At 39.3% G+C, this 25,977-nt stretch overlaps 1 protein-coding gene across 1 annotated transcript; it reads left to right on the top strand.

The window, feature by feature from the left end:
- Nucleotides 1–3,095: 3,095 nt before the first annotated feature.
- Yipf5 (Yip1 domain family member 5) lies at nucleotides 3,096–18,613 on the top strand. Its single transcript, XM_028858258.2, has 6 exons — nucleotides 3,096–3,236; nucleotides 3,650–3,769; nucleotides 10,587–10,759; nucleotides 12,432–12,577; nucleotides 15,177–15,358; nucleotides 16,242–18,613. Exons 2-6 carry the CDS (start codon nucleotides 3,660–3,662, stop codon nucleotides 16,402–16,404), a joined length of 774 nt encoding a protein of 257 aa, XP_028714091.1. The 5' UTR covers nucleotides 3,096–3,236; nucleotides 3,650–3,659; the 3' UTR covers nucleotides 16,405–18,613.
- The last annotated feature ends 7,364 nt before the right edge of the window (nucleotides 18,614–25,977 follow it).

The following is a 25,977-nucleotide window of genomic DNA, read 5'->3' as shown; positions in this document are numbered from 1 at the left end:
AGCCAAGCGTGGTGACCCTTGAGTTTTTCATTCCAGTACCAGCCATAGAGACCAGGTGGTCTGTATAGACAGGCAGTGATGAGGAAGTCATGTGGCTGGGCTTAGAGCCAATGAGAAGGCAGAACAGGAAAGCAATAAAACACAAAACACACAGGAAGAAGGTCTCTCTCTCGGGGGAAGGATGACAGCGAGTGGTAAGCTAAAGGGAGTCATGGCTCTTGCTCTGAACTCTTAGGCATTAACTCTGTATTTGGCTCTGTGTTTCCTATTTAATAAGGCTGTTTAGAAATTTGTCTACAATTCATGATGTTCCAAAACATAGATCATATCATTTTTGGTTTTGGACATGTGTTTCATTTCTTTTTGCTCATCTTCTGGTCATCATTAATAAGCTATGACAGGACAGAGTTATCATTTCCAATCATTTTCCCTCAAGTTTTGACATCATTAATAAAGTTATCATTCTTACTCATTAATCCCATAACCCAATTTTTGAGAATCTAGAATCAGCAAGACTCAAAAACTATTTATACTCCCTTCCAATGGGGAAAAAAATCACTATCTTAGACAGTAAGGGATTTATGATGTTCAATAGATTGTGTGAAATTAGGAATACAGAAGAGTAAAAAGCACCTCGACTGCTTAATGTACAACCAAAATGCAAAAATGTGTTTGCCTTTTATTTCCAGAACCAAATGTGCACTTTAATGAAAATCAAAGTTTAATTTCAAATGCCTCTGATTTTTTTTTAAAGTAATGTCATTTTTATTTAAGGAAGAGTTCAGCTGGTTTTATTATAAGCAGTCTTAATAATGCAACAATCCCATGTACATGGAAAGCATTATGGTTAGGCTACCGTAACTTTTCCCTCCAAGGGAGAAAATTAAAAGTGAGAACATGACTCTTTTAAAAGTTCTAACTTATAATTCTTAAAAATCAGCAGAAATGGAAAAAATTATACAAAATATCTGTGCTTAAGAACTTGTATTCTTAGCCATTAGCGTTTCCTTTCAGCAAGCCTTTGCTCATTTATAGTTCGATGGCCTCTCCTTTTGTTTCAGAAACTGACAAAATCTCATTTCAGTATTTGCCTTCAGTAAGCACTGGACTACTTTTAGACCCAATTGAGGAATTTACTCTATTCCAAATTGCAAACAAGACCACCAGAGAGCAGCTTGGGTACTCCACTTCTTTGAAATTTCCTCAGCAGGATAACACTCTTGGCAATCCTGACAACAAATGGACATTGGCATGGATATACAATCAAAATGAAAAAAAAAAAAATTCAGGTTACTGTTCATCTGAGAATGTGTATAGGAAAAGGCTTGGTCTACGAGTGGGCAAGGAAATAGAGTGAGAATAATAGGCTGTTGTGGATTCACTGTTTTCCCAAAGTGACATGTTAATATCCATATTCCCACAATGAGAATGTAACTTCAGGAAGATCCTTTATGGAAGCAATCAAAGAAAAAAAATGCTATCATTAATGCCTTCACCTCATAAGAATGGATAGCCTGATAAAAGGCAATTCAGGACACAGATAGACCTACAATAAGGGAGATCTGCAGGAAAAGACAGGTAGGGTTCTATGTGACCATGAAGACAGAGGTTGTGTGATGTATTTATAAACCAGTATCACTGAGGTCTGCAGTATCCACCAAAACCTGAGAGACAGGTAAGTGCTGATTCTCCTCTATAGCCATCAAAGGGAAGTAATCCTGTAAAGCTTGATTTTTGAACTTAAGGACTTTAGAAATGAGAAAACAGTTTTTAGCTAAGCTGCTCAATTTGTGGTACTTTGTTAGAACAAACCAGGAAATTAATACAGACTGAATACATTTACTTCAAACCATCCTTACTCTTACTTGCTTTCATCAAATTCCAAGAAATGGAAAATTCCATGAAGTACTTCTGCTTGCCAATATTTTCTATACAAATTACAACAAAAGCATGGGTATGCCGGTATCATAGTTGCTGTGACTCATGTATCAACATTCTTTTTTGTTTGTTTGGTTTTGTTTTTTTTCTTTTTTCTTTTTTTTTTTTGAGACAGGGTTTCTCTGTTTAGCTTTGCGCCTTTCCTGGATCTCGCTCTGTAGACCAGGCTGGCCTAGAACTCACAAAGATCCGCCTGGCTCTGCCTCCCGAGTGCTGGGATTAAAGGCGTGTGCCACCACCGCCCGGCTCAACATTCTTTAAAACAGTTCTTCATATGTCCTTTTTATTTTTTATTTTTTTAAACATTTCCTTCTGAGGACTTAGGGAAGAGTTTGCATAAAGGACATAGGACTTTGAGATGGACTTTAACACATATATAGAAACATTATTATTTATACACACATATACATAGTATAATATCTTAGCTAATTAAATATGAACTTACCTAATTAAATATTGTAAACTAACGCACTTATTGGTCAAATAATAAATATTACTTCTTAGGCTGAATAAATAAGACTGCACTTTTTTTTAGATTAAATATTAGCAATTCTGTGCAATGCACTCTTATACACAAGTAAATGATACATTAAATGAGACAATGTGAGAAATAAGCCGTAGATAGTTCACACGGTATGAAAACTGGACATATGGTCCTTCTCTTACACTTGTCTTATTAATATACAGTAATAGTTGCTAATGAGTATCACTTAGTATTTGCTGGTGACAGACAGTACTAAGTTTCCAGCTGCTAACACAGAATGAACTTAGTAGACTCACTTACAAAAACAAAGCCATTCGGCTATAACGACTAAATAACAGATAAAAAGTCCTCAGTGCAGCCCCTGAATCAACGCGTCCAGAGAATCCGAGGTGTTGCCCGAGTCACCCAGCGTTTCTGTTCTTCCTCCAGCCCAACATTAGGAGAACTGCTCCCTCCTAACTAGCGACTATGCCCCTGATCGCCAGAACTCTCACTCCTGCCTCCACTGCGATCCCGGGTGCCGGAAGCGGCTTCCCGCTCCCTTATTGGCCCGTTTCAGGACAAATCAATCAAGTCCGCTCATCGGTAAATCCCGCCCCCGCCGGTCGCACACACACACACACACATACGACCCGGGAGTTCAACCGAACCCGACTGCGCAAAGCCTGCTAACGCGCCTGCGCGGACGGGCGTGCCCCGGAAGCAGTCCTTTGGCCGGTGACACGTAGCAACAGGGCTCCTGCAGGGTCTGGAACTGAGTTTGGGGGGTTACTAGGGGCCGCTGGAGCTGCAGCCGCCGGCGGCGGAGCGTTGGGTGAGTGTTCCCGGCCCGTGTACCCCTGTCGGCTTCTGGCAGCAGTGGGTGCGAGCCGGCTGCGTGGTCTGTTGGCGCGGGCTGTGCTCTTTCCCTCGGATCCCCCCCCCCCCCCCGACTCCCTCCCAAGACCCCGTGCTGCGCCGCCGCTATTTTACAGCTCGGTGGGTGAAGCGGCGCCTCGGCAGGACCTCACCCCTACCTCAGGCCCGTCAGCTCCGCAGTGTCCAAGGGTCTTCTGGGGCCGCAGCTCTCCCCGCCCCCACCCCACCCCACCCCCACCCCCCACCCCCACCCCCACATGCTGATCCCGGTTACAGAAACGCTTTCTGTCTCCTCCAGCCGAGGACCACAGACAAGTGAAGGAGGACCTAAGGGTGTAAACAGTGTTCGCCTTCCCTCTTCTGTTGCAGATCGTTGGCCATGTCAGGCTTTGATAACTTAAACAGCGGTTTCTACCAAACAAGTTACAGCATCGACGAGCAATCTCAGCAGTCCTATGACTATGGAGGAAGTGGAGGACCCTACAGCAAGTAACTTTTCAGCTTTGGCAACTTACTTAGTCTATAATTAACGGACAAATGTATTCAGAATGCCCGGTTCTGCCTTAAAAAAAAAATGAATATGTGAACTTGTTCCTATTCGGGAATGTGATTTGATGTCCTTTTTTGTTTGTTTTGTTTTGTCGTGACATTTGGTTAGAGTTTGAAGGGGTTACCCTGTTTATAATTTGTTATTTTCTTAAAAAACAAAAAAAAGCCGGGCAGTGGTGGCGCACGCCTTTAATCCCACACTCGAGCAGACCAGGCATCTCTTGATCGAGGCAGCCTGCTACAAGTGATTCAAAAGCGAAAGTACAAAGAAACCTGTCTCAAAAAAAAAAAAAAAAAAAAAAACTTCTAGTGTGCCAAAGAAGATAAGTAGCTCGTTGAAATAATATTTACAAACGGTCTGGGTGGGTGCTTCAGGTGCCTAGAATATAAGACTGTTTAGTCACTGAAATTTAAAGTTTTTTTTGTTTTTGTTTTTTTTTTTTTGATAGCTTGTTTGGTAGGTGAGCCAGTGTGACTTTCAAACTCTATCCACAGCTATATAAAGAGCTCTGTGACACAGGTTTACAGTGTAAGCTCCCCACTATGAGTCACTGGGTGACTGATGTGGCAGTTGATAATCATTTTTATTACTGCTCATACTGGGGTATTATAGTTAGTACCAGAGAAGTTATCAGTTTATGATTGAAGAAGAGAATTCAGAGACTTTAGGTTCTGAACTGTTAACAGTAAGGTCATCTCTGATACCTGGTGTTTGGGGACTTGGAAGGTTTTCAGCTAGTCTCTTCTAGACATGTCCTTAGTCCCTTGGAATAATGAGATTAAATCTTCCTGGTCTCTCTCTTGAAGGAATTTCTTGTGCTTACACCGTTTCAAATGGTCTTGTATTTTTCTGAGAATCTTACAGCAACAATGGGTCTGTTTTCCAGAAATGCATGACTCGTATATACCCATATACATGTGCATATAACTTCATACAATGTATGCGTCAGCTGTGTCCATCTATAGATCTTGATTTCAAATTTCTTGAAGAGTGTTCTGGGATGAGAGCAAAGGAAAGCTATGAATCCACTCAATCCATGAGATATAAGCACTGTTAGAATGTGTTTATATCAGTATGTGTAAATAAATGTGCCAAAACTTTTTTAAGCACAAAGAAAATTGTGGCTATCTTTTTTATAACCCAAAGATTATTTAATCTACGTAATTTGGGGCATAGAGAGGTAGATACTATGTGTGTATGCACTTTCCTGCTTACTAACCTGTTGAATGAAAATACCCTTTATGAATTAGGATTTTTCTTTCTGTTACATTCTCAACTATATGCCAGTTATTCCAAATCAGTTAATTGGGCAGAATTTTAGAAAAACCATTCAGAGAAATTTCCACTCATTTATCACAATACATATTTTAGTGAGAACTTTGTGTGCAAATGAATGAAGTTTGATTAGCGTCCACCTGGAAAATCCTACAACAGAACTTTGAAGAGCCTGCCACTGTATGTCAGCCTTTTTTTGACCAAATAATCTTTCATCTTTAGACTGATTAGAAGTTTTCCGTTTAGAGTGCAATTTCCCAGGTTAGTCTCTTTCCGCTTTTGTATCCTGACCATGTTTTTGAAACTTGAGTCTGTGACTTGTCCTCTCATTACACTCAACAATGATCTGACATTGCTTTTCCACACAGCAGTTATGTAGATACCTGTTGTTGGGTATTCTGCTTCCATTCGAACCAACTCTGATGTCAGTAAGCATTGCTTCATCCTAGTGGAGATATTTTACCTAACCATAGCTATTAGCTAGCACATTTAGGTTTATGAATTATGCTTAAAAAAACAAAAGGTATGCTACAGAAGCAACAATACATGTGAGTTTCCAATGCTTTATTGAAAAATAGATTCATTTGCTTCTATATGTGCCTGCAAATAGATCTGCCACCTAATCTATTTACTTTGCTAACTTGTTAACAGAAATCAGTGATAACTTTAGTTGTTAGGGAAAATCTAGGTTCAGATAGCATACTATCTGGATTGCCTTAAAGTTTGGCTTACTAGCCTTGCTGTAGATATTCCCATATAGTTTTCTAGATATGCCCCTAAAATATGTAGTAATACCAGTCACTTATTTTTCAGAGACTGAGACCTGTTGTATTTTTACCTTTAACTTCTCTGATAATATCTTTATGAAACATTTTTATGAACATAAGTAGACAACCTGTCTTAAGAGGTTTTATCTTTGCTGTTGATACACAGAGCTTATGACAGTGTTGATTTAGCATATGCTACTTTGCCTGCTGTGAAAGCATTGCTGTAAAATTCAGGAATGCCCTAACACAGTTTGGTTTGCAATCACTGTCGAGTGACTCCCATTTTTCAGAACAGGTCCTGGCAGGATGGGGAAGTAGTAAATGCCACAATGTTGTCTCTTTCACACTGCATTTGGAAGATGGGATGACAATCCCACCTTTGGAGTGGTGTTGCTTGCAGTACCTCTAGATTGTAATCAGTGGTACTCACTGTGAGCTCCAGACTCTACAGGAGTCTTAGGATCTGTTTAGAGATCTTCTAAATTCATACATAGTTTTCATAACAATATTAAAGCATTTTCTGCCTTTCAAATATATTCATAGTTGCACTTATGTTGCAAAGATAAGTTTGTAAAAGTTTGTAGCACTGCTGGTACCTGAATCTGAATCAAGGAACTGGTGTTGTATTTGTTATCACCATCTACTTGGGAGGTGGAGTAAAGCAGTTTCATTTGATTCCCCCAATGAAGCAAGAAGAGTCATGATTGTTGTTCAGTCCTGACCCTTTAGTACACATCTCTTTAGTATTCTGTCACACAACACTCCTTTTCCATACTGAAATTACACCGTCTCTAGGAAGATACACAAGCTGCTTAATTTACCCACAGAGCCCCTTGCTTTTTGTGGAGACCATATTTATTTGAAATAATGGACACACTGTTTATTCAGAATTCATTATTTCACAGATAATTTTTCAAAAATTAGTAAGTGAACCTGTCATTTCAAGGAAAACAGCTGCTAGTACTTGTCACCAGTGGTCAGTCTCAGGATTTCAGACAAAATGAGGATTTTTGGAAAACTTGTTTGTGTTCATCATCAATAGCTTCCTAGCAATTGAACATTTTTTTTCCCCCATGAAATTGGGGACAATTTTAACAAATGTGATTTTCTAGTGTTTAGAATTGAATGTATATCAATATTTGAAAGATATATATAAAACTAATGTTTTTAAGTGGCCAGTAATGTTACACAATTATATGAGAAATGCTACCCATTCAAAGTGCAAGACAGATCATTGTATTTTAATGTAGCTAGGGCATAAAAAGTCCATTGATGCTGTTTCAAGTTCTGTGTTGCAAATTGAATTTTCAAAACTGCTGTTTTGTTTTGAGTTTAAATGTAGCATAAAAAATATTTATGGCCAGGAGTGTTGGTGCACACTTGTAGTCTCAGTACTCAAGAGGCAGGTGGGTCTCTGAGTTTGAAGCCAACCTGGTCTACATAGTAAGTCCAGATCAGCCAGAGCTATTTTATTCTAAAGTGTAATGTATTTAATGTTACTTTAAATGAATTTATTATTACTATTATTATTATTATTATTATTATTATTACTTATTCTTTTCAAGATAGGGTTTCTGTGTAGCAGTCCTGGCTGTCTTGGAACTCTCTTTGTAGGCCTCAAATACACAAAGATTCCTGAATCTTCCTCTCAAAGGCATGAGCCACCACCTGGCTGAATTAATAAATATTTTAAACATCTAATTTCCTTGATAGTAAATATTGATAGTTAATAACTCCCAAAATACTTTTGATTTCCAGTAGATTTTAAGGCTCCATGACTAAAGTATTTTAAAACTGCTAACTATACTATTCTCTCTGATTTTCTTTTGTGTTCCTTCTTCCCTCCTACTCCCTGCTGTCTCCCAAGAATAAACTAGAGTCTAGTTAATCAGCTTGTAGAAACCTTTGTATGGAGATTTTCTTGTGAGTCATGAACTCTGAAATGCTAACAGATAACACAACAGCATGTTAGACTAAATCAGGAAAAGAATTATTATCCTTGTTCCACTAGCTAATCCTGATAGAGGTTGTTCTTGTGTGAGTGGGTGTGCACATAATAAATCAGCATGTTATCATTCCAGAAAAGCTGGGAAACTGCAGATATAAAATGTAATTTTGAAGTAATGTGAGTAAAGAAGGATTTTGAAGAGGTGTTTATTACTTATTAAGAGTTGATGACTTCTGGAGTTAAATAACCTGGTTTTGAATCCTCTCACCACAGTGGCAAACTATTTTAACCCAAATTTCAGTTTTTATATCTTTATAGTGAGGACAATAGTAGGCTCATTTCATAGGGTTATAGTTAATATGAGACAATTTACATTAAACACTTATAAAATTATACATTACATTAAACACTTATAAAAAAGCCAATTGCTTTTTAAATTTTACTATTTTTGTTCTTTGAAAGTTTTGTTACATTTATAAAGTGTGTGTTGATCATATCTATTCACCACCACCTTTCTCCAGCTCCTTGTGCCTTCTAGTCATCCCTCCCAACTTCATGTCCTCTTTTTTTATGGTTATTAATAACATCCTGAGTCTAATTAGTTCTGCCTTATGCACATGGGTTTGTGGCCATCTACTGGGTCATGAGCAGTTTACCTGGTGGCTGTGTCCTGGAAAAAAAAAAAGACTATTCCCTCAGCAGCTACCAGCTGCCAGTAGCTTTCCTATAAGGGCAGGGCCTTACGGGCCCCTCCCCAGCCATGGTAGCATCTGTGATGGCCTTGATCTTGTGCAGACTTGTTCAGGTAACCACAGGACTGTCGACTTGTTTTGCAACAGCCAGGTCACATCCAGAAGTCAACTTTTCACAGCTTTCCTCCCATTTTCTGGCTCTTACATTTTTTTCTCTCCCTACTTCTGTGAAGTTCTCTGAGCCTTGAGTGTTAGGAGATTGATAAAGGTGGCCCGTCCACAGTTGAGAGCTCAGTGCTATTTATACTTGGCACTTTGACTAGTCCTGAGCCTCTGCATTAACCACTTCTGACTGCAAAAGGGAGGATTCTCTGACCAAAACTTAGAGCAGCACCAATCAATGGGTATAAGCATAAATATTCAGAATGTAGTGTAGTAGTGTGGCCATTTAGGAAAAGAACAGCAGTAGGTTCCTCCTACAGCCTGTGATCTCCCCAGCCATAGCCTTTTGATCAAGTTTATGGTACCAGACATGAAATCTGTTCTGTGGAGCAAGCCACACATCCAATCAGAAAGTAGTTAGTTATTTCCATAACCAGTATGTCATTATTGCATAGTGGGCACAGCTTGCCAGCAGGTCAGTATTATATCACCAGCTAATTTCAATCAATAATAACTGTTGTCCGACATATTTAAAGGTACGGAGTCTATATGAAAATCCAGTACTCTACATCTCCCTAGTAGCAGGTTTCTTGACTTAGCAGCAGCTATAGTTAGAGGTTCTTGTGTGTACTCTGGAGATAGTCTAAGTTCTAAAAGTGCATTTATTTTCTATAAAGTACATAATATGTAGTATCTTTAATATTACTTTTTTCCCTACTATTTCTTGATTGTTATTTATCAGTATACATAAAATTACTTCATTCTTTTTAACAGGTACAGAGTACCTTCTTATGCACGTGTTACGTTATGTTTACTTACAGCTATTTTTCTGCCTTTTGCTATTGCAATAGTACAGCAACAAATGCCACATGAGTGGCCAAAACTGCATATTTTGCAAGCATACTTTGTATGTAGTATTAGAATCTCTAAAAATGACTTTGGATAGCTGAACATTTACCATTGTCTTTTTTTTAAATTTAAGATAATTTTAAAATTTTTAAATTAGTTTTTTATATCTTAATATTAATGGCTATCATTACATTTTTGCCTTTTTCAAACAAACCAGAACTAATCAAAAATAAGTAGGCCAAATATTTTTAGGGCTTTCGTTTTAAAATAATTACTTTAATTTTGTACAGTATATAATAGGTTAGTCCACTGAAACACTAGACTTATGATGAAACAGGTACTTACAGACAGGGCTTTAGTGCAGTCCTGTTCCCTCTTAGTCACTAAAATGCCAGGGTAAAGTGTTCTTCCTGAAGACTAGGGATTTGGTGTAGATTCAGTAAGGCAGTAAGTGTACAGTCTCTTTGAAAATTTTAAAGCACAGTTCAAACACAAGATGGCCTCAGAACATTTTGTTATATTCAGAAAGCTTTCACAAAGAACATGCTTGATTCCCTCCTGCCCTCCAGTTTGAAACTGATGTTTTTTAATCAGGTCTTCTCATTTGCAGACTCTACCATACTATGAAGTGTAAGACAGAATAATGATTCCATAGGTATCCAAGTTATGGAAAATGGAGTCATGTCTATCATCCCAGACCTTCATTTATCATCTGCAGCATACATTTCTTTCAGAATATATTGAAACATTCTTTCTGTCACTAGGGGAAGAAAGTAATCCTGACCTAAGTCTTTATTTGTTGGCATCCTGAGGTTTAAAAGGGTGCTAGCTTGTCTGCTTGTTTGCTGACAGCCAAGGGAGGCTTCTCTGTCAGAGATCCTTCTCCTTAGCTTGTCAGCCTGTCGGTCCTGCTTTCAGCACTGTTTCTTCGTGATATCCTAGAAAGAGGTTTGCAAATGACCGAGCATTCTTTAGCTGTCAAGAAAAAAAAAATCTAGGCATACTAACTGTCAATTGGTTAAAATACTGAGAGTTAAACTTCCAAATTTCCTTTGATGTACAGGCAGTATGCTGGCTATGACTACTCGCAGCAAGGTCGATTTGTCCCTCCAGACATGATGCAGGCACAGCAGACATACACTGGGCAGATTTACCAGCCAACTCAGGCCTATCCTTCAACTGCACCTCAGACGTACTATGGAGACAGCTTTGAGGAGGAGCCTCCTTTGTTAGAAGGTAGGATGGAACGGTACAGGTTGAAGACCCTGTCTGAGAAGCGTGAGGCCAGAAATATTTTCCATTTTAAAGTAGTTTGAATTTTCCAGGCTCTCTGTAAACGTCACTGGTTTGGCATCTGTAATTGGAAAGTCTGAAATGACCCCCTCCCTTTGTTTTCCCTGGACAGGACTTTGCTGTGAAACCCAAGCGACCTCAGACTTGCAGCAGTCCTCTTACCGCAGCCTCCCAAATGCTAGGATTGCAGGCGGACGCTATCATGCTTAGCTTAAAACACCTCGAATATTATACTGGTGTTCAGAGCTGTCCATTTCAGAGCATTTCAGATTTGGGGTTTTGAGACTAGAGCTGTAAAGCATATGCTCTGGTCTTCAGCTGGTTAGTGAGCAAAGCCTAAATTGGAGATGTTGTCCTTTCTTTTTTTTTAAGAAAATTTTTTTCATTCATTTTATATACCAATCAAAGATCCCCTTTTTCCCTCCTCCCACCCCTCCAGCCTTCCCCCCAACCTTCCCCCTCCCCGCTCCCCCACAAGAAGGCAAGGGCTCCCATGGGGAGGCACATCCAGTAGAGGCAAGTCTAAGTCCTTTCCCCTGCCTCAAGGCTGCACAAGTTGTCCCATCATAGGTAGTGGCTCCACAAAGCCCCCTTATGCACCAGGGATGGATTCTGATTCTACTGCCAGGGCCCCCCCAAGCAGATCAAGCTACACAATGGTCTCGCCATGCAGAGAAAGTTGGATCAATGGCTGTGGAGCCTGCATGGGATGTTGTCCTTTTTTATGAAAAAACAGTAGATAGCCTTTAGTCAGTACTTATTTAGAAGAGAGTTTATATTGGGCCAGAATGGACCATGAAGAACTAATATTTAATATGACAGTGTGAGCATTGGCTTTTATATCAGATTATTAATTATATTCTGCCCATGGATGAAAGCACTTAGCATGGTATTTATAGTTCTACGTGGAAATAAACTGACAGAACTGTTGATTGCATAAAAACATGGTGGTTCTCAAATTACACTATAGAAATCTGAACACAGATGCCTAGAGCCATAATTGTATGTAATCTCATGGGGTACCTGGGTATTCCTGAAGCCCCAAGTGAGGAGTCCCTTTGGTTAGCCATGTCCACATGTTCTTGTACTGCATGAGGTAGAGTGTGTCTGTTTCACTGTGCCTCTGTCCTTTGTAAAGCAGAAGGTAGGCATCAGAAGACTCCGTAGCATGGAGAATGGTCCAGAGGAGAGTAAAGTGTCGTTGACATCGCTGCACCCTCTGTGTTCCTGTGTATTTAGTTTTGTGCCCTGTTCCACACTGATTCTAGAAACATCACAAATTGTAAAATTGGTAATGAGCGTGTCCAGTGCTGCCAGGTGGTGGTGGTGCACACCTTTAATCCAAGTACTCGGGAAGCAGAGACTACTGGCGGATCTCTGTGAGTTCCAGGATAGCCAGGACTGTTACACAGAGAAACCTGCTGTCTCAAAACCAAAAAAAAAAAAAAAAGACGAGTGTCCCGTGCTTGAAGACTATTGAAATGGAAGGAGTAGCTATTTGTCCTGGTTCTATGGAGTAATGAGCTTTCAAATGTAAATGTTTAAGGGAATTTATATAACTGCTAATGGCATATCACAAATTCCAACTGACTTCCTTGTTTTCTTTTTATCGTAGAGTTGGGTATCAATTTTGATCACATCTGGCAAAAAACACTGACAGTGCTGCACCCCCTGAGAGTGGCCGACGGCAGCATTATGAATGAGACCGACCTGGCAGGGCCTGTGGTGTTCTGCCTCGCCTTTGGAGCCACGCTGTTACTGGTAAGACTAAGGAATGCTCAGTATTCTGCCAGAAGACATTTGGAGCCTCAAGTCTGATAGGTTGTAGGATGTATTGAGTTTCTTGAATTTATACCCATTCCTTATTTCTGTGTCAGTAGGAAGTATTCGGCAACATATGTAGAGACTTATTTTTTAAGCAAAGTGTAGGAGACAGAGCACAGCTGTAACCAGAGCCCTGCGAGACTGAACCAGGAAGATTGTGAATTCTAGGCCAGCCTGGGTTTTATATTGAGATACTGTTTGAAAGAAAGAAAGAAAAAAAAAAAAAAAAATATATATATATATATATATATATATATATATATATATATATATATTGTAAGAAGTAGTCCAATTATTAGGGGAAAATAATAAAAAAGTAAACATCAGAATTTCTTATTTTTAGGAAATTGACAATATTTTTTACTGTGTTGTACTTTTAAAAGCAAATAGAGATAGTGGTTTTATTTATTTAATCTTGTCTTAGTTTGGTTTATGCTGTGTGATAAAATACCCAGAGGCCTTAGGGCTGGGGGACCCTAAAGGAGAAGTGGTTATTTTCCCTCACTTCCTAGTTACAGTCCATCCATCACTGCCTGGATGTCAAAATGTCAGGAGCTTCAGATAATCTATGGCATTCACAGCCAAGAGTAGACAGAAATAGATACATTCATGCCCACTGCTCAGCTCACCTTTTCTGTAGTCCAGAACACAAACCCATGGACTGGTGTCAACCTCCGTTAAGCATGGTCTTCTCCCCACATCAGTGTATTCAAGGCAGTCCCCCACAGACATGGTCACAGCTAACCTAATCTAGACAGCAGCTCATTGAGACTCCCTTCCCAGAAGAAGGGAGTCTAGACTGTCAGATTTAAAATTAACCATCGCAGATGTCTAGCCCTTGGTCAGTGTTTTATTGTATGGCTTTTCTGTACATTTTAATTTCTAATGAGTTAAAATATTAAAGAATGGCAAGTTTTTTATTCTACCTCCCAGTTCTCCAGGAATATTAAAGTATATTGAAAGAAAAAGTTGCTATTTGTTTTAACTCAATCTGAATTACAAGAGATAAATAATGTAATTGATAGAAAATGGGATCTGTAGCCAGAAGACCTGGGTTTGTACACAACACTCTACTTGGCCTTTGACCTGGCAGTTTAATCCTTCACATCCTGCTGGTGGATAATAACCCTGTACTGCCCACTAGCCTAACAGGGTTGTTTTGATGTGCCACCACAGCCAGCTTGTTCTGAAGAAAAAAATCAGACAGGCAGCTGAGTAGAGTCTTGTACCTATAATATCAACATTTGGGATTTAGTCTGCTACAACAATAAATAGTAAATTCCACTTTGTACTGTGCTCTTAGCTTTGCAAAGTATTGTTGCATAGCCTGTCCCGGTTTGCTTTTCTTTTGTCTTGAGACAGGGTCTCACTCTAACCTAGAGAAAGCTTCCTGCCTCAGCCTCCCAAATGTTGAAACAAAAGTTTCACAAAGCAAAGCTCCTCTTTTGGGATTTCTCTGCATGCTTGTTTTCATGAGAATGTTTTTTTCATGTGGGAAGGTTGTAATTTAGCTCATGACTGCTGTCTGAAAACCATTCAATAATCTTTATCTTAGACAAGGTCTCACTGTCTACCTGGTCTGCAACTCACTATATAGATCTTGTTAGTCTTGAACTCAGAGATCTGCCTGTCTCTGCCTCCTGAGTCTGGGGTAAAAGATTTTTGCCACCACGCCTAGCTGATGTCTTTTATAAGAGCAGAACTTCCAAGGTGTATGCTTTTGTTTTCAATCAAAGGACTGTAGAATCCAACATGGATTTGGAAAAAGAATGAAAAGAAAAAAGTTCCTTTCCATCGCGCTCATCTGGTTTTCTCACTTCTTGCTTGGTCCCTGGCTTCCCACTTTTTCTAGATTGTTCCTTCCTTTGTTCAGTTGTATGTCAAGCTTAAATGCTACCAAGAAATAGAAAGAAACACTTGTGTTGGGAAATGTGGGGTCAAAGTTAAGCGTTTAAAGTCAGGGCCTGCACAGAATCAAGCCAGATAGGGTCCCAGCACTAAGGGAGAAGTAGATATGGATGTCTTTTCCTGACCAAGAAGCTGCCTGCGATTGACATGCAATTGAAAAGGGTCTCACTGGGTATATTAACCACATTTCTGGGCAGGCCCCATGTCCACGAGTAGAAGGCTAACACGAAAGGAACTCAGTGATATTTTTGCTTGGGCATTGTTTGGTTTGGTTTTATTTTCTTATTGGTCTTTTATTTGAATATTTTGGTTTCCAAGTTTGTGGTTTTGTGGGTTTATGTGTATGTATATGTTGTATATTTGTGTTTGTTTTAAAGAGATAAAGAAAGGGTATGGAGTAGTGTGGGGAGGATCTTGGAGGATTGGGAGAGAGAAAAAATGTGATCAAAATATATTCTATGAAAACTTTAAAAGAGTGTGGAACCTGTCTGCTTTATTCCTTTCCAGTATACCTCTATAGATTTTGATGCTTGTGAATTGAGTATTTTATACATGTGTCATTTAATGTGAAATGAGGCCCAACTGACACTTTTTATTCTAACCTATAATTTCTTTTCTTTTCCCATAGGCTGGCAAAATCCAGTTTGGCTATGTATATGGGATCAGTGCAATTGGATGTTTAGGAATGTTTTGTTTGTTAAATTTAATGAGTATGACAGGTGTCTCATTTGGTTGTGTGGCAAGTGTCCTGGGGTATTGTCTTCTTCCCATGATCCTGCTGTCCAGCTTTGCAGTGGTATTTTCTTTACAGTAAGTACTGATCTTAAACTCAGATTTAGTTGGCCAGTTCTGTGTAGTAGGATTTACTTCACTTTCAGTTTGAGATAAAGCCCTGGTCCAGCAAACATATCTATTGTGCCTCATCTAGATTTGAACTCTGCTATGTGTGTTTTGGGTGATGAACAATGAAAGTGAAAATGAGATTTGAAGTCTTCTATATGATCTCAGTTTTTACCTTTGATCAAGAGTTTTACTAGTGTTGTGTTTACCAATGCCATAGTAATAATGAATTGAATAGTTGTGATCATTAAATAACACATGGAAAAGTTCAGTTCACTCATGATAAAATTATGTTTAGCCTCCTTGAAATTCTGGTTATATCATTCTTGAAGCAGTTGGGCTTCTTGAAACATGATTAGTAACCACATATGTAGTAGTAGGGCAAGGGAGTGCTGATACTATGAGTGGAGAGAGACGCTGAAAGCTATTGAGCATCCTAACCATCCTAAGCACTGACCTTTCAGCAAAGGGAGCCAGCCCAAGTACCAAAGCAGGGAAGCAGCTTCAAGAGCAGGATAATCATACTGTCTACATTACATGGTTGAGCATTCTTAAAGTCACTATGCAAGTACATTTCTGAGTTTGACAAAATAGACTTGTTTCTGCATATGTCTGTATGTGGATTAGAAATGTCCTGAGGCTGATCTGTTGCTGTCCAGATGTGCTAACCCTGCAGTTTCCACACATAATCCGTGGTAGTGTGGGACTGTGCTTGTGTTCTCTTCTGCAAAACAATGCATTAAAGATCCCTCCTTTGGAATAGGGTAGAGCTATGGTTTGGTTTGGTTTTCAGTATCTAATCTTACTCATCTTTCCCATGTTTTGTTTTGTTTTTTTGTTTTTCCTGCTGCAGAGGAATGGTAGGAATTCTTCTCACTGCGACGATCATTGGCTGGTGTAGCTTTTCGGCTTCCAAAATTTTTATTTCTGCATTAGCTATGGACGGACAACAACTTTTAGTGGCATATCCTTGTGCTTTGTTGTATGGAGTCTTTGCCCTGATTTCCATCTTCTGAACTGATTTGTCTGGGATGTGGATATCAGTGGGCCGAACTCACTAAAAGGACCTTGGACTCTTCAAATTGGACCAGCAAACCACTGCAGTGCAGCTAACTCATGCCGATGACCAGTAGCCTGGAAGCAGCAGCAGTAGACAAGTCTTTCGTTCATTGGTACAGGACAGTTGACGTTGTGTGGAGTCCCCTGCAGATGACTAGCTCTACGTGCTTGTTCCTAGACAGCTAAGAAGTACAATTTCTTTCCTGATACTGCAGCCTCTGACAACTCTTTTTTCCTCACAAATTATATTATGATGTTTTTGATAGATTTTTACCAAATGGGAAACCAACCACAAAGCTGATAATCTTTCCCAAAAACAACCCAGTTACAGTAAAGAAGAAACAAGTCTTATTGCAGAAATATTTTTCCAAGGAATTAGGAAAGAAAATGCTTGCAGTAACCTCAAGTTAAGTGCACTGAAGTAAAGCTGAACAAAACAAAATCCCAATGCAGAGCTTTCTGAGTTTACACTTCAAATATTTGACATTCCTATAAATTGTCTCATGAAATCTGTGCTGAAATTCAGAGATACAAGCAGTTCACAATCTACCTTGTGGAGATGAAATGTGAACAGTTATTTAGACATTAGGGTCAACTAATCTGGACTGGCCACATGATGCTTAGTTTTGTCCACATGTCCCAAGAAGAAGAAATCACTAACTTTTTTTTTTTTATTGAGAAAAAAAATATTTAAAATTTCACAATTTCAGTATTGCTGTTATCAATGTACAGTGAATTTGATGCTTATTAAATTTTCCCAATTAACTCTGCTGTTGAGTTTATTTTCACTAAACTACTATTCTCTGTCTTTTTTTCATTAGGGTTTGATTTTGACTCCTGATTTAAACCAAGTTTTAGAAATAGAAGTCATTCTAGTGTAGAACCAGACAAATAGGAAACGAGAAGCAGTTTACTTCGAATGACAGTGTTAGTTCCTGATTTTAAACTCACTTGGGTTTGTATCATTACACCATCTGGTAAGAGAGTCTGTAGGGAAATGCTGTATATCTTGTGTGTGGACTCCTGGCTTTAAAACACCTCAGGTTCTGGACGGTATTTAGTAATAGTTATGAGCAAGGATGGAATGGAAACTGAAGTCTCATGTTTTTCATAAGAGGGGGTCAGCAGCCAAAAGAAAAATATCCTAGAATGCTAATGCTGTGTTTTAGAATATGTTGTCAGGTAGAAAAGGAGCCTCACACACAGGTTCTTCCTTTATTGATGTTCTGGGTTTAGGTACTGACGGTGAGTCATGCACATTTTCACTTTCAGCCAATCACTTTTGAAGCATGCCTCCAGTCTTTTGGTAGTCCCTTCCCCCTTCTCTGGCTTGTTTGCTTGCCTTTGGAGAGTGAATGTTGAGACAGGGTCTCTTGCAGCCCAAGCTGACCTTGAACTCCTAACATTGTCATTTTCGATTCATTTTACATAGTTCTTGTTGAGGCAAATTCGCGATGTCTTCTGTTAATATGCTGCTCTTTAGAGTGAATAAGGAAGATGATGCTTGAGAAATTGTCTCACACTTGGTTATATTTAACCCACTGTTACCCAGTTCCCCCAGATAAACCTCATTTTCTTACCATTTATTGCTTCCCTTCATCAAAACCTTTTTTATTTAAATCATTATTCTGTGGTTTTATGCTGGTGTTGGCTATGTTTCATTTAAATGTCCTTGTATGCTACTGGCATACAATTTGTTCCCATGTTCAACAAAAAGTTACCAACATGAGATATTTAACATTTAATTATTTTTCTATAAAAATGGCTACATAATGTAATTCCATCTGATACATGGTTTAATTTAATAATTTGCTTAGCACATTAATCATGTATAGCACTTTCTCACGAAACTCATAAGTAAAAATATAATGTAACCACATTTGTATATATGTTGAAATATAGTATGTCTGATAAGTGTTGTATGGCAGCCTTTTTGGTAAACAGTATAGCTTAAAGTTCACCATTTGAATAATTGAAAGCTGCTATGAGGACAACAGATTGACACATTTCACACCTCACTGTTAGTCTTGTATTCAGTGAGTGAAGCAGTACGTCTGCACTAGTAAGTGATTCCTGTATACCTGTGTGCATGCCAAGGTCATATTTTACATGTGGTTGGTTAATTATGCCTATGGTCTACATGTACATTTTACATCTTTGCTATAATTGTGTATTGCCTACTATTTTCAAGAACCGTACTAGGTGTTAGACAAACTATTCATGTGCAGACACAAAGTTTGCTCATCTTTTGAAATCAGAAGTGATGAGTTTCATAATAGCATTTTTGTACATTTATATAAGGACTGTTGAAAAGGATGAAACCATACCTTTGTGGGTAAATGGATAGAACTGGAATTCATCATGTTAGATGAAATGCACAATACTTAGAGAACTATCTGGTAGTTTAGGTAGAAGAAAATGGAGTGAAGAGGAATAGAGAGCAGTGGGAAAGAGGGAGATTTCACCTGTCAACGTCAAATACAGCAAGTAGGTCTACTCAAGTAATGCCTCACATTCAACCTGTCCTTGCCTGGTGTTCACTGAGATGTCACATCAGATCCTAGCTGCTAGTTATTCCATGGTCTCCATTTTTATAAACCCCAAGGGTTTTTTAGAAATAAAAGCTTAATTTATCAAGCAGTATATCTCATTGCATGCATATTTTAAAACCCAAATTTAAAAAGCAAGAAACAAAAGGGCTTTCTCATAAGTACATTCATATTTATATGAATTAAGCATGTTTTCTCTTTGAAGTATAATTAGGATTGTGTTGGTGAAGGAGTGGGAATAACAAGATGTTATTGGCAGTATCATAAGGAAGGGTTGGTTCTTGGTGCTTTTCATGTGTAGATGAGACTGACTTATCCCCCAAAGTGTCCTGTTTATTTTCAAGCCGCCTAAATAAAGCCTAGTCTTATGTCTCTAGTCTACTTCCTTTCTACCACCCATGAATTGCCCTTATTCAGCACCAAACCAGGTGCAGAAGCTAGATTAGAACTGCATTTCTAGTACTTGGGTTTTAAGCTATTGCTTTAGTCATTAAACCCTTAGAAGTAGGCAATAGGGAAATTGAGTTTTAGTTATTAAATTATTGATATTTAAGGGTTGGCAGAATCTTTAGTCAAAAGTATAATTAACAAATGTCTCTGAATGGTTACAAAAAAAAAAAAAAAAAACCCTGACACGTGAGCTCTGGTGGCAAGAGTGTGGCTTTTGCATCACAGGCAGATCTAATTCCCCCTGGCCTTGTGCCTCAAATCCCTCTCCAGTTAATGAGAGCCTCATCTGCTGACGGAGCACAATGTCCTGGGTTTGTGCAAATGCATGAAAATGATTATTTCCTCAAATGAGGACTAATTAAACATAGAGCTGTTCTAATTTAAAAGCACAAACACTTTCTTAAGCACATTAGGTTCTAAAATTCAGGTATTGCATTTTTGTGAGCTTAACTAATTAGGCTTGCTTGTGTAAATAAATTTGTTCTGTTTCTGAAGTTAACACTGAATCTTCAAAAAGCTTGCAGGGTGAAAAATTATGTACCAAAGTCATTTCAGACTTGTGGCACACAGAATAAAGAAATGAGAAAACTAAATATTCACTGAAAATATTTTAGGTGCCTATAATTGTTCCTTTTTATCTAGTTTTATTATTCTGGTTGTCCTAAAAGTAGAGAAAACAAAGTTACTTTTTTTCTGAGTTGAAATACTGTTCTGAAAATGTCTCGCAAATGTAACAATGTGTTTGTAGTTTTCAGTTTTGTGGTTCCTGACATTATTGAAGACCTTGATAGTCTTTTTATTTTACACCATTAGTGGACCAAAGTTTTTTTTTTTTTTTAATTTTACTGTTTTAAAATTCAAGATGGGAACACCTTTATTTCATTTTCCAGTTAAACCATGATGTGAAATTTAGCACATCACTACAGAATTTTAAAAGGCATGTTGATAAACTGTTTGGGCATACAGGCATACATAAGCCTTAAAACAATACTAACAAAGTCTAAATGTAAGTATATTTCACTGGTGTGCATTTCTGGAAGGGGCAATCTTTAGAGACAGATCAATGAGTGCCATAGGGTGGCAGGTGCATGACAGCAGCAGAGGAGGATTGTGGGAGGTGTTTAGTGGATTCACCTCGTTCCACAACCTCCACTAGAGTTTCGCCGTCACCTCTTTGCTAGTTTTTTGTTTTTGTTTTTTTTTTTTTTTTTTTTTTTTTTTGGTTTGGTTTGGTTTGGTTTTTTGTTTTGTTTTTGTTTTTGTCAACACAGGCTAGAGTCCTTCTGGAAAGAAGGAAGGAACCTCAATTGAGAAAAAACCTCCATGAGATTGTCTAGAGGCAAGTCTGGGACATTTCCTTTATTGGTGATTGATGTGGGAATATCTGGGAGGGTCCTACCTACACACTGTAGATGATGTCATCCTGTTATATATGTATATATATAACAAAAACACAAAACAGTCTAAGTGAGCCATGGAGAACAAGTCTGTAAGCAGTGTTCTGTGGGAGTCTGTGGCAGTCCAGCTCCAACCTGCTCCCACCTTTTGAAGGGTTCTTGGGTGGAAGAGAGAAGAATGAGGAAATATTAGATAGAAAGATAGAAAGAGACAATGAGAAAGACAAGAGACACAGGATAACTTCGGGGAGGCCCTGGGTCAATACCCAGTCACCCAGAGCTTTATTGAAAAGGGCTTTTTAGAATATGCCAAGGGGAGAGGCAAAAGACCTTTCTCTTTGCAAGATCAAAGCACAAAGTACCAACAAGTATAGACCTTTCCAAACCCCTACAACCATGCCTCTGGCCAAATCATCCCATTATGCAGCCCTGCTGGGTAAAGCAAGCTCAGATTCTCTGACCTTGAATAAGGTCTCATTAGGAAGCCTCTGTGGGCTACCACAGTATTCATGGTCTCTGCTTCAGTTCTTGCCTTCAGATCCCTGCCATGAATTCCTGCCCTAGCTTCCCTTCATGAACTGTAAGTTGTAAGATGAAATAAACACTGTCCTCCTCACGTTGCTTTTGGTCATGGTGAATATAATAGCAATAGAAAGCAGAGCAGGCCCAGAAGAAACCTTGTCCCTCCCAACACCATACCACCTATTTCCCAACAACCACTAGTCAGTTCTCTTTCTGGATTTGCCTATTCAGGATATTTCATAGAGTTAGAAGCATGCATGTGGTCTGTTTGTTTTGACTGTTTTTGCTTAACATATGATTTCAACATTTCATTAAAAAAAAAAAAAACTTAAGAGAAATTTTGATATAGCCTGAACACTGAAATTTACTTAACCCTTTTTAATGACTACATGTCACTTCGTTTGTTTGAAAGCTTAACTTGCCCAGTCTCCTGTTGCCAGACAGTTTAGATCTTTGTCCTTTCTTAACAAGACAGAATGAATGGTGGTGTGTTAGTCATGACATCCTTTGTTTCCAGAATGCAGCATCTACTCATAATGATGCTCTCCGATCATTCCTGGAAGCTCAGAACTTAAATTCTGGAAATGTCAAGAATTTCTTTTTCCAGTGGTTTCCTGTGAGTCTTTTATCTGTTGAAACATGCACACCTCATCTGTGACTGGACAAAGCGTTGCTGTGGTTCTCAATGACCTCATCCTTGTTCCTCTGATCTTAGGCAATGGAATCCTGCCAAGCGTGCAAGGTCCCCTCCACACCTGCAAATGCTCCCACATCATAAAGGAATGCTTCAAAAGGAACTCCTTACTTGTTTATTTGCTAGAGATGCCCTGACAGTCACCTTTAGGTCACTGGCTTCCCACAGCATTTGTAGAAGTCCTGGCACATGCTGATTTTACATTTAACCTGAATGGGTCTACATACCACTGAATTTAGTAGTATAAAACTGAATTGTATCAACATCAGTGTTTGAAATAAAGTACATGATACGACAGTGACTTTACTCAAATTTGACTTCACTAGCCAATTTGTTCCTAAATTACCAAGAATTAAAATTTACCCAATAAGAACTCCACTTCCACTTCTTAGACATCTGTACAAATTAATGTACTGAGTTTTTAAACACTGAGTTTCTTAATAGAATGATTTAAAGTGTATTCCTTCAGCCCTTTTTTTTTTTCATTTAAATGATATTTTGAGGGCACTAGTTTTGGTGTTCTGTAATTTTATTGTTTATTGTTTGATGTATTTTGAGAGAAAATTACTTTTTTTTAATAACCACAGTATAATTCTTTGAGAAGTCATTTGAACAGCCTTCCTTACTGGGGCCCAGAGAATAACTAAACTCTCAATTTTGAATGACTTTTTTAAGCATGTAGTATTGAATTAGTTTTTTAAGCATATAGTAAGCAGAACTAAAAAAATTAATAGCAAGAAATAGATAATAGAAGCAGCAGATAGATAGCAAAACATCATCAAATCAGATACAACATCCAACAGAAACAACTGGAGTAGCCTGATTGAGAGAACAAGTAAGGTTAACCCCAAATCATGGCCATATAACACCCAACAGAAATCCACTGGAAAGAAGCAGTCACATTAGGGTCTCTAATCAAGAGACTTCTCAACTACTGAGCTTCTCATTCCCACTGCAGCCATTTTCATTCCAGGGGATCACCAATAATAATGTCTATTGGAATCACAGGGGAACAATGTTTTTCACTCTTGGGCTATTTTTCTATTTTTCTTTGTCCCTGTCAGAGGCTTGGGGGCCAGGCTGTCCCTGGACAAGAAGCCTTGGAGACATTTCAAGACAAACATGCATAACTCTAAAATGGAATAGGAAAAAGTTTACCCACTTCCAGAGCTAGCTTCTGTGTAAGCTTAAACAACACATGACAGTTTACCTATGTGCTGTGTATTACATTTAACTGTCCTCTCAGGTAAGTAAGCCTCATGTCTGGCTCTGTTGCAGAGTGTACCTGAGCCAGGCTTAATTTCACCATATCATTAAATGATATTCTATTCTGACTCTAGTATAGATCACAATACTCCTGGTAGGATAACTTAGTTTTGGTTTTGCCTATAAATGTTTCAAGCATTTCTGTGGCTCCAAATAAAAGATTGAACTACATCCCTATTGGAGGGGAAATGTTTAGATGAGGTTATATTTGGTCATCTACTTTGAACTGACATTAGAATTTAATATTTTAATGTCCCACACCAATTTTCTCTTTCTATTCATAACACAAAAAATAAAAGAATCATTGTGGAGACCCACAGGGGCTTCCTAGTGAGAACTTATTCAGGGTCAGAGGATCTGGGCTTGCTTTACCCAGCAGGGCTGTGTAAGAAGATGATTTGACCACAAGTATGTTTACTTGGTGTTTGGAAGGGTCTACACTTGGCTGTACAGTGTGCTTTGATCTTGCAAGAGGGAGGTCTTTCTTTTGCCTCTCCCATGGCATATTATAAAAAGCCCTTTTCAATAAAGGACGAGGCTGGTGAGTATTGACCCAGGCCCTCCTGAAGCTATTCTGTATTTCTGTCTTTCTTCTCATCAGCTAGGTCTCTCTTTCAATCTGATATTTTCTTATCCCTCTCCCCTCCCCTAATAACCCTTCAAAAGGTGGGAGCAGGCTCCCACAGATGATGCTCTGAATGTGGGACTTAGGTATGGAGGATAAAGAGGAAGAACACCGTGGAGCAGGGGGCATGCCTGGTAATGAATTAAAGGAGGTGGTGATATTCTAATCTTTGAGAGTAAAAGTGTAAATATAAAGCAGAGTAGTTAAAGTTAGGCTGCAGAAAGTATCTCTCTCTGTTTCTATCTATTTACTAAGTTAGGTTTAAAGTTGTAAAGAAGTTTTGTTGAAGGTAGAGAATATAGTCTTTAGGTCTAGGAATATGGTGAAAGGTTAATATAAAGTAATTTAGAGTAGAGTAGTTTTTCCCAAGCATGGATGGGACCTGGGACACAGAAAGAAGCATCTAGAACTTAGCAGTTACTGTGAATTTAACAGTCCAAGTGGCTTCAGAAGCTCCAGAAGCTGCCAACAATGGTGGACGCTGAGAACAGCGGGGTTTTGAATGCTTTCTGCCATGATCGAGCCTCAGTGAGGAGAATGCAGTCAGCCAAACAGAGAGACATGGCTTGAGGCTGTGCTCAACAATTGACAAACTGAGACACTGCACCATGAGAGAGATAAATAGCAGGCAAGTGGCAACAGCTTGGAGTACAGCAGAGACTTTGGATTCCAGTGACTAGAGCAGGTCTGTCACCCAGAGCCAGAGTTCCTGGCGTCTAGAACCCAACAGAGATGCTGTGGAAGAGGCTAACAGTGAGCAGCAGTGAGCAGCAGAAGCCCTGAAGAGAGGCTACTGCCCCTGGGTGGAGAAGCGGCATCAGCTGCATGAGCAGAAGCAGTCGGACAAGCAGCTGAGACATTTGGAACCCAGGGAGCTGCACAGGTGGGGCAGAGCAGTACTCCAGGCTGAACAGCCAGGCTAGAGCTCTGAGGGAACTGCTGAAACTGACCAACCCAAGCTCCCAGCAGCAGAATGAGGCAGAGTCAGGTAGCTACCTTGGGAAGTGACATTTGGCTGGGCAAGCAGAGCAATGTAGATGTAACCAACCATCTTATTAAATAAGAAACACAGAACCAATGCAAAGAAGAAAGACAAGAGATCAGAGCTAAGAGCCTTACCGCCTGCTGCAGCTAGCCTCTTAAGCCAAGAGACCTCTACGAAAGGGACCTACTTCCTGTGTGTTTGTCTTTATATAGTCTTTCTGTTCTGCCTTCTCATTGGTTGTAAACCCAAATACATGACTGCCTCATCACTGCCTGTATGTACAACCCTCCAGGTCTTCTATGATATTGAGATTAAAGGTGTGTGTCTCCAATGCTGGCTGTATCCTTGACCACACAGAGATCTACCTAGCTCTTCTACCAAGTGCTGGGATTAAAGGCGTGCACCACGAACGCCCAGCTCTGCTATGGCTTGCTATTAGCTCTGACCTCAAGCAACTTTATTTATTAACATACAAATAAAATCACATTTCAGTACAAATAAAACACCACCATAGAGCAGTGCATGGAGGACCCCCCAGCAAAGCAGATAACAGAGCCAGGGTGGCGTGGCCACAATTGGCCAAGGCTGGGTTTCTTCCCAGACCCGAGATACTGCTTAAAAGCCATAGGTCATAGCAGTGGAGTTGCATTCAACCATGCAGCTCAAGATACGAGAGAGCTCTCAGGACCTTGGGACACTGGGGTTCTGGGCATATGGGCTGGCTACGGGAGGCACAGACAGACTGGGACTGTAGAAGCTGAATGGAGCTAGCAACAAATGCTGCACAGTTTGTTTGCTAGCAGTTCATGCTGACTGTAGAAGAGGTCTTCACCAGCCAGATAGCAGCTTTTGCCCTGGAGCAGTTTTTGCCTAGGGGAAAGCTAACACAAAGTGCCTCTGTGACTGAGAGTGAGGCTTCCGAGACGCTTGTTTAAACTGGGGTTCATGCAAGGGAAACATCAAAAAAGTTTTGGTTATGGGACTCCTCATATTTGGAGCTATTTGCTTCAGTGTCATTACAACTTGGACTGCTACACAGAGA

This window comes from Peromyscus leucopus, chromosome 19 (assembly GCF_004664715.2).
Source record: "Peromyscus leucopus breed LL Stock chromosome 19, UCI_PerLeu_2.1, whole genome shotgun sequence".
In the NCBI taxonomy this organism is placed as follows: Eukaryota; Metazoa; Chordata; class Mammalia; order Rodentia; family Cricetidae; genus Peromyscus; species Peromyscus leucopus.
The sequence above is the reverse complement of the archived record's forward strand: the minus strand, read 5'-3'. Positions and strand labels throughout refer to the sequence as shown.

Bases quoted from the DNA above. Each gene is read 5' to 3' on its own strand.
- Yipf5 (XM_028858258.2), top strand. From the start codon at position 3,660: ATGTCAGGCTTTGATAACTTAAACAGCGGTTTCTACCAAACAAGTTAC. The intron at 3,770-10,586 runs GTAACTTTTCAG...TTTGATGTACAG, and splicing joins AGTGGAGGACCCTACAGCAA to GCAGTATGCTGGCTATGACT. The intron at 10,760-12,431 runs GTAGGATGGAAC...TTTTTATCGTAG, and splicing joins GGAGCCTCCTTTGTTAGAAG to AGTTGGGTATCAATTTTGAT.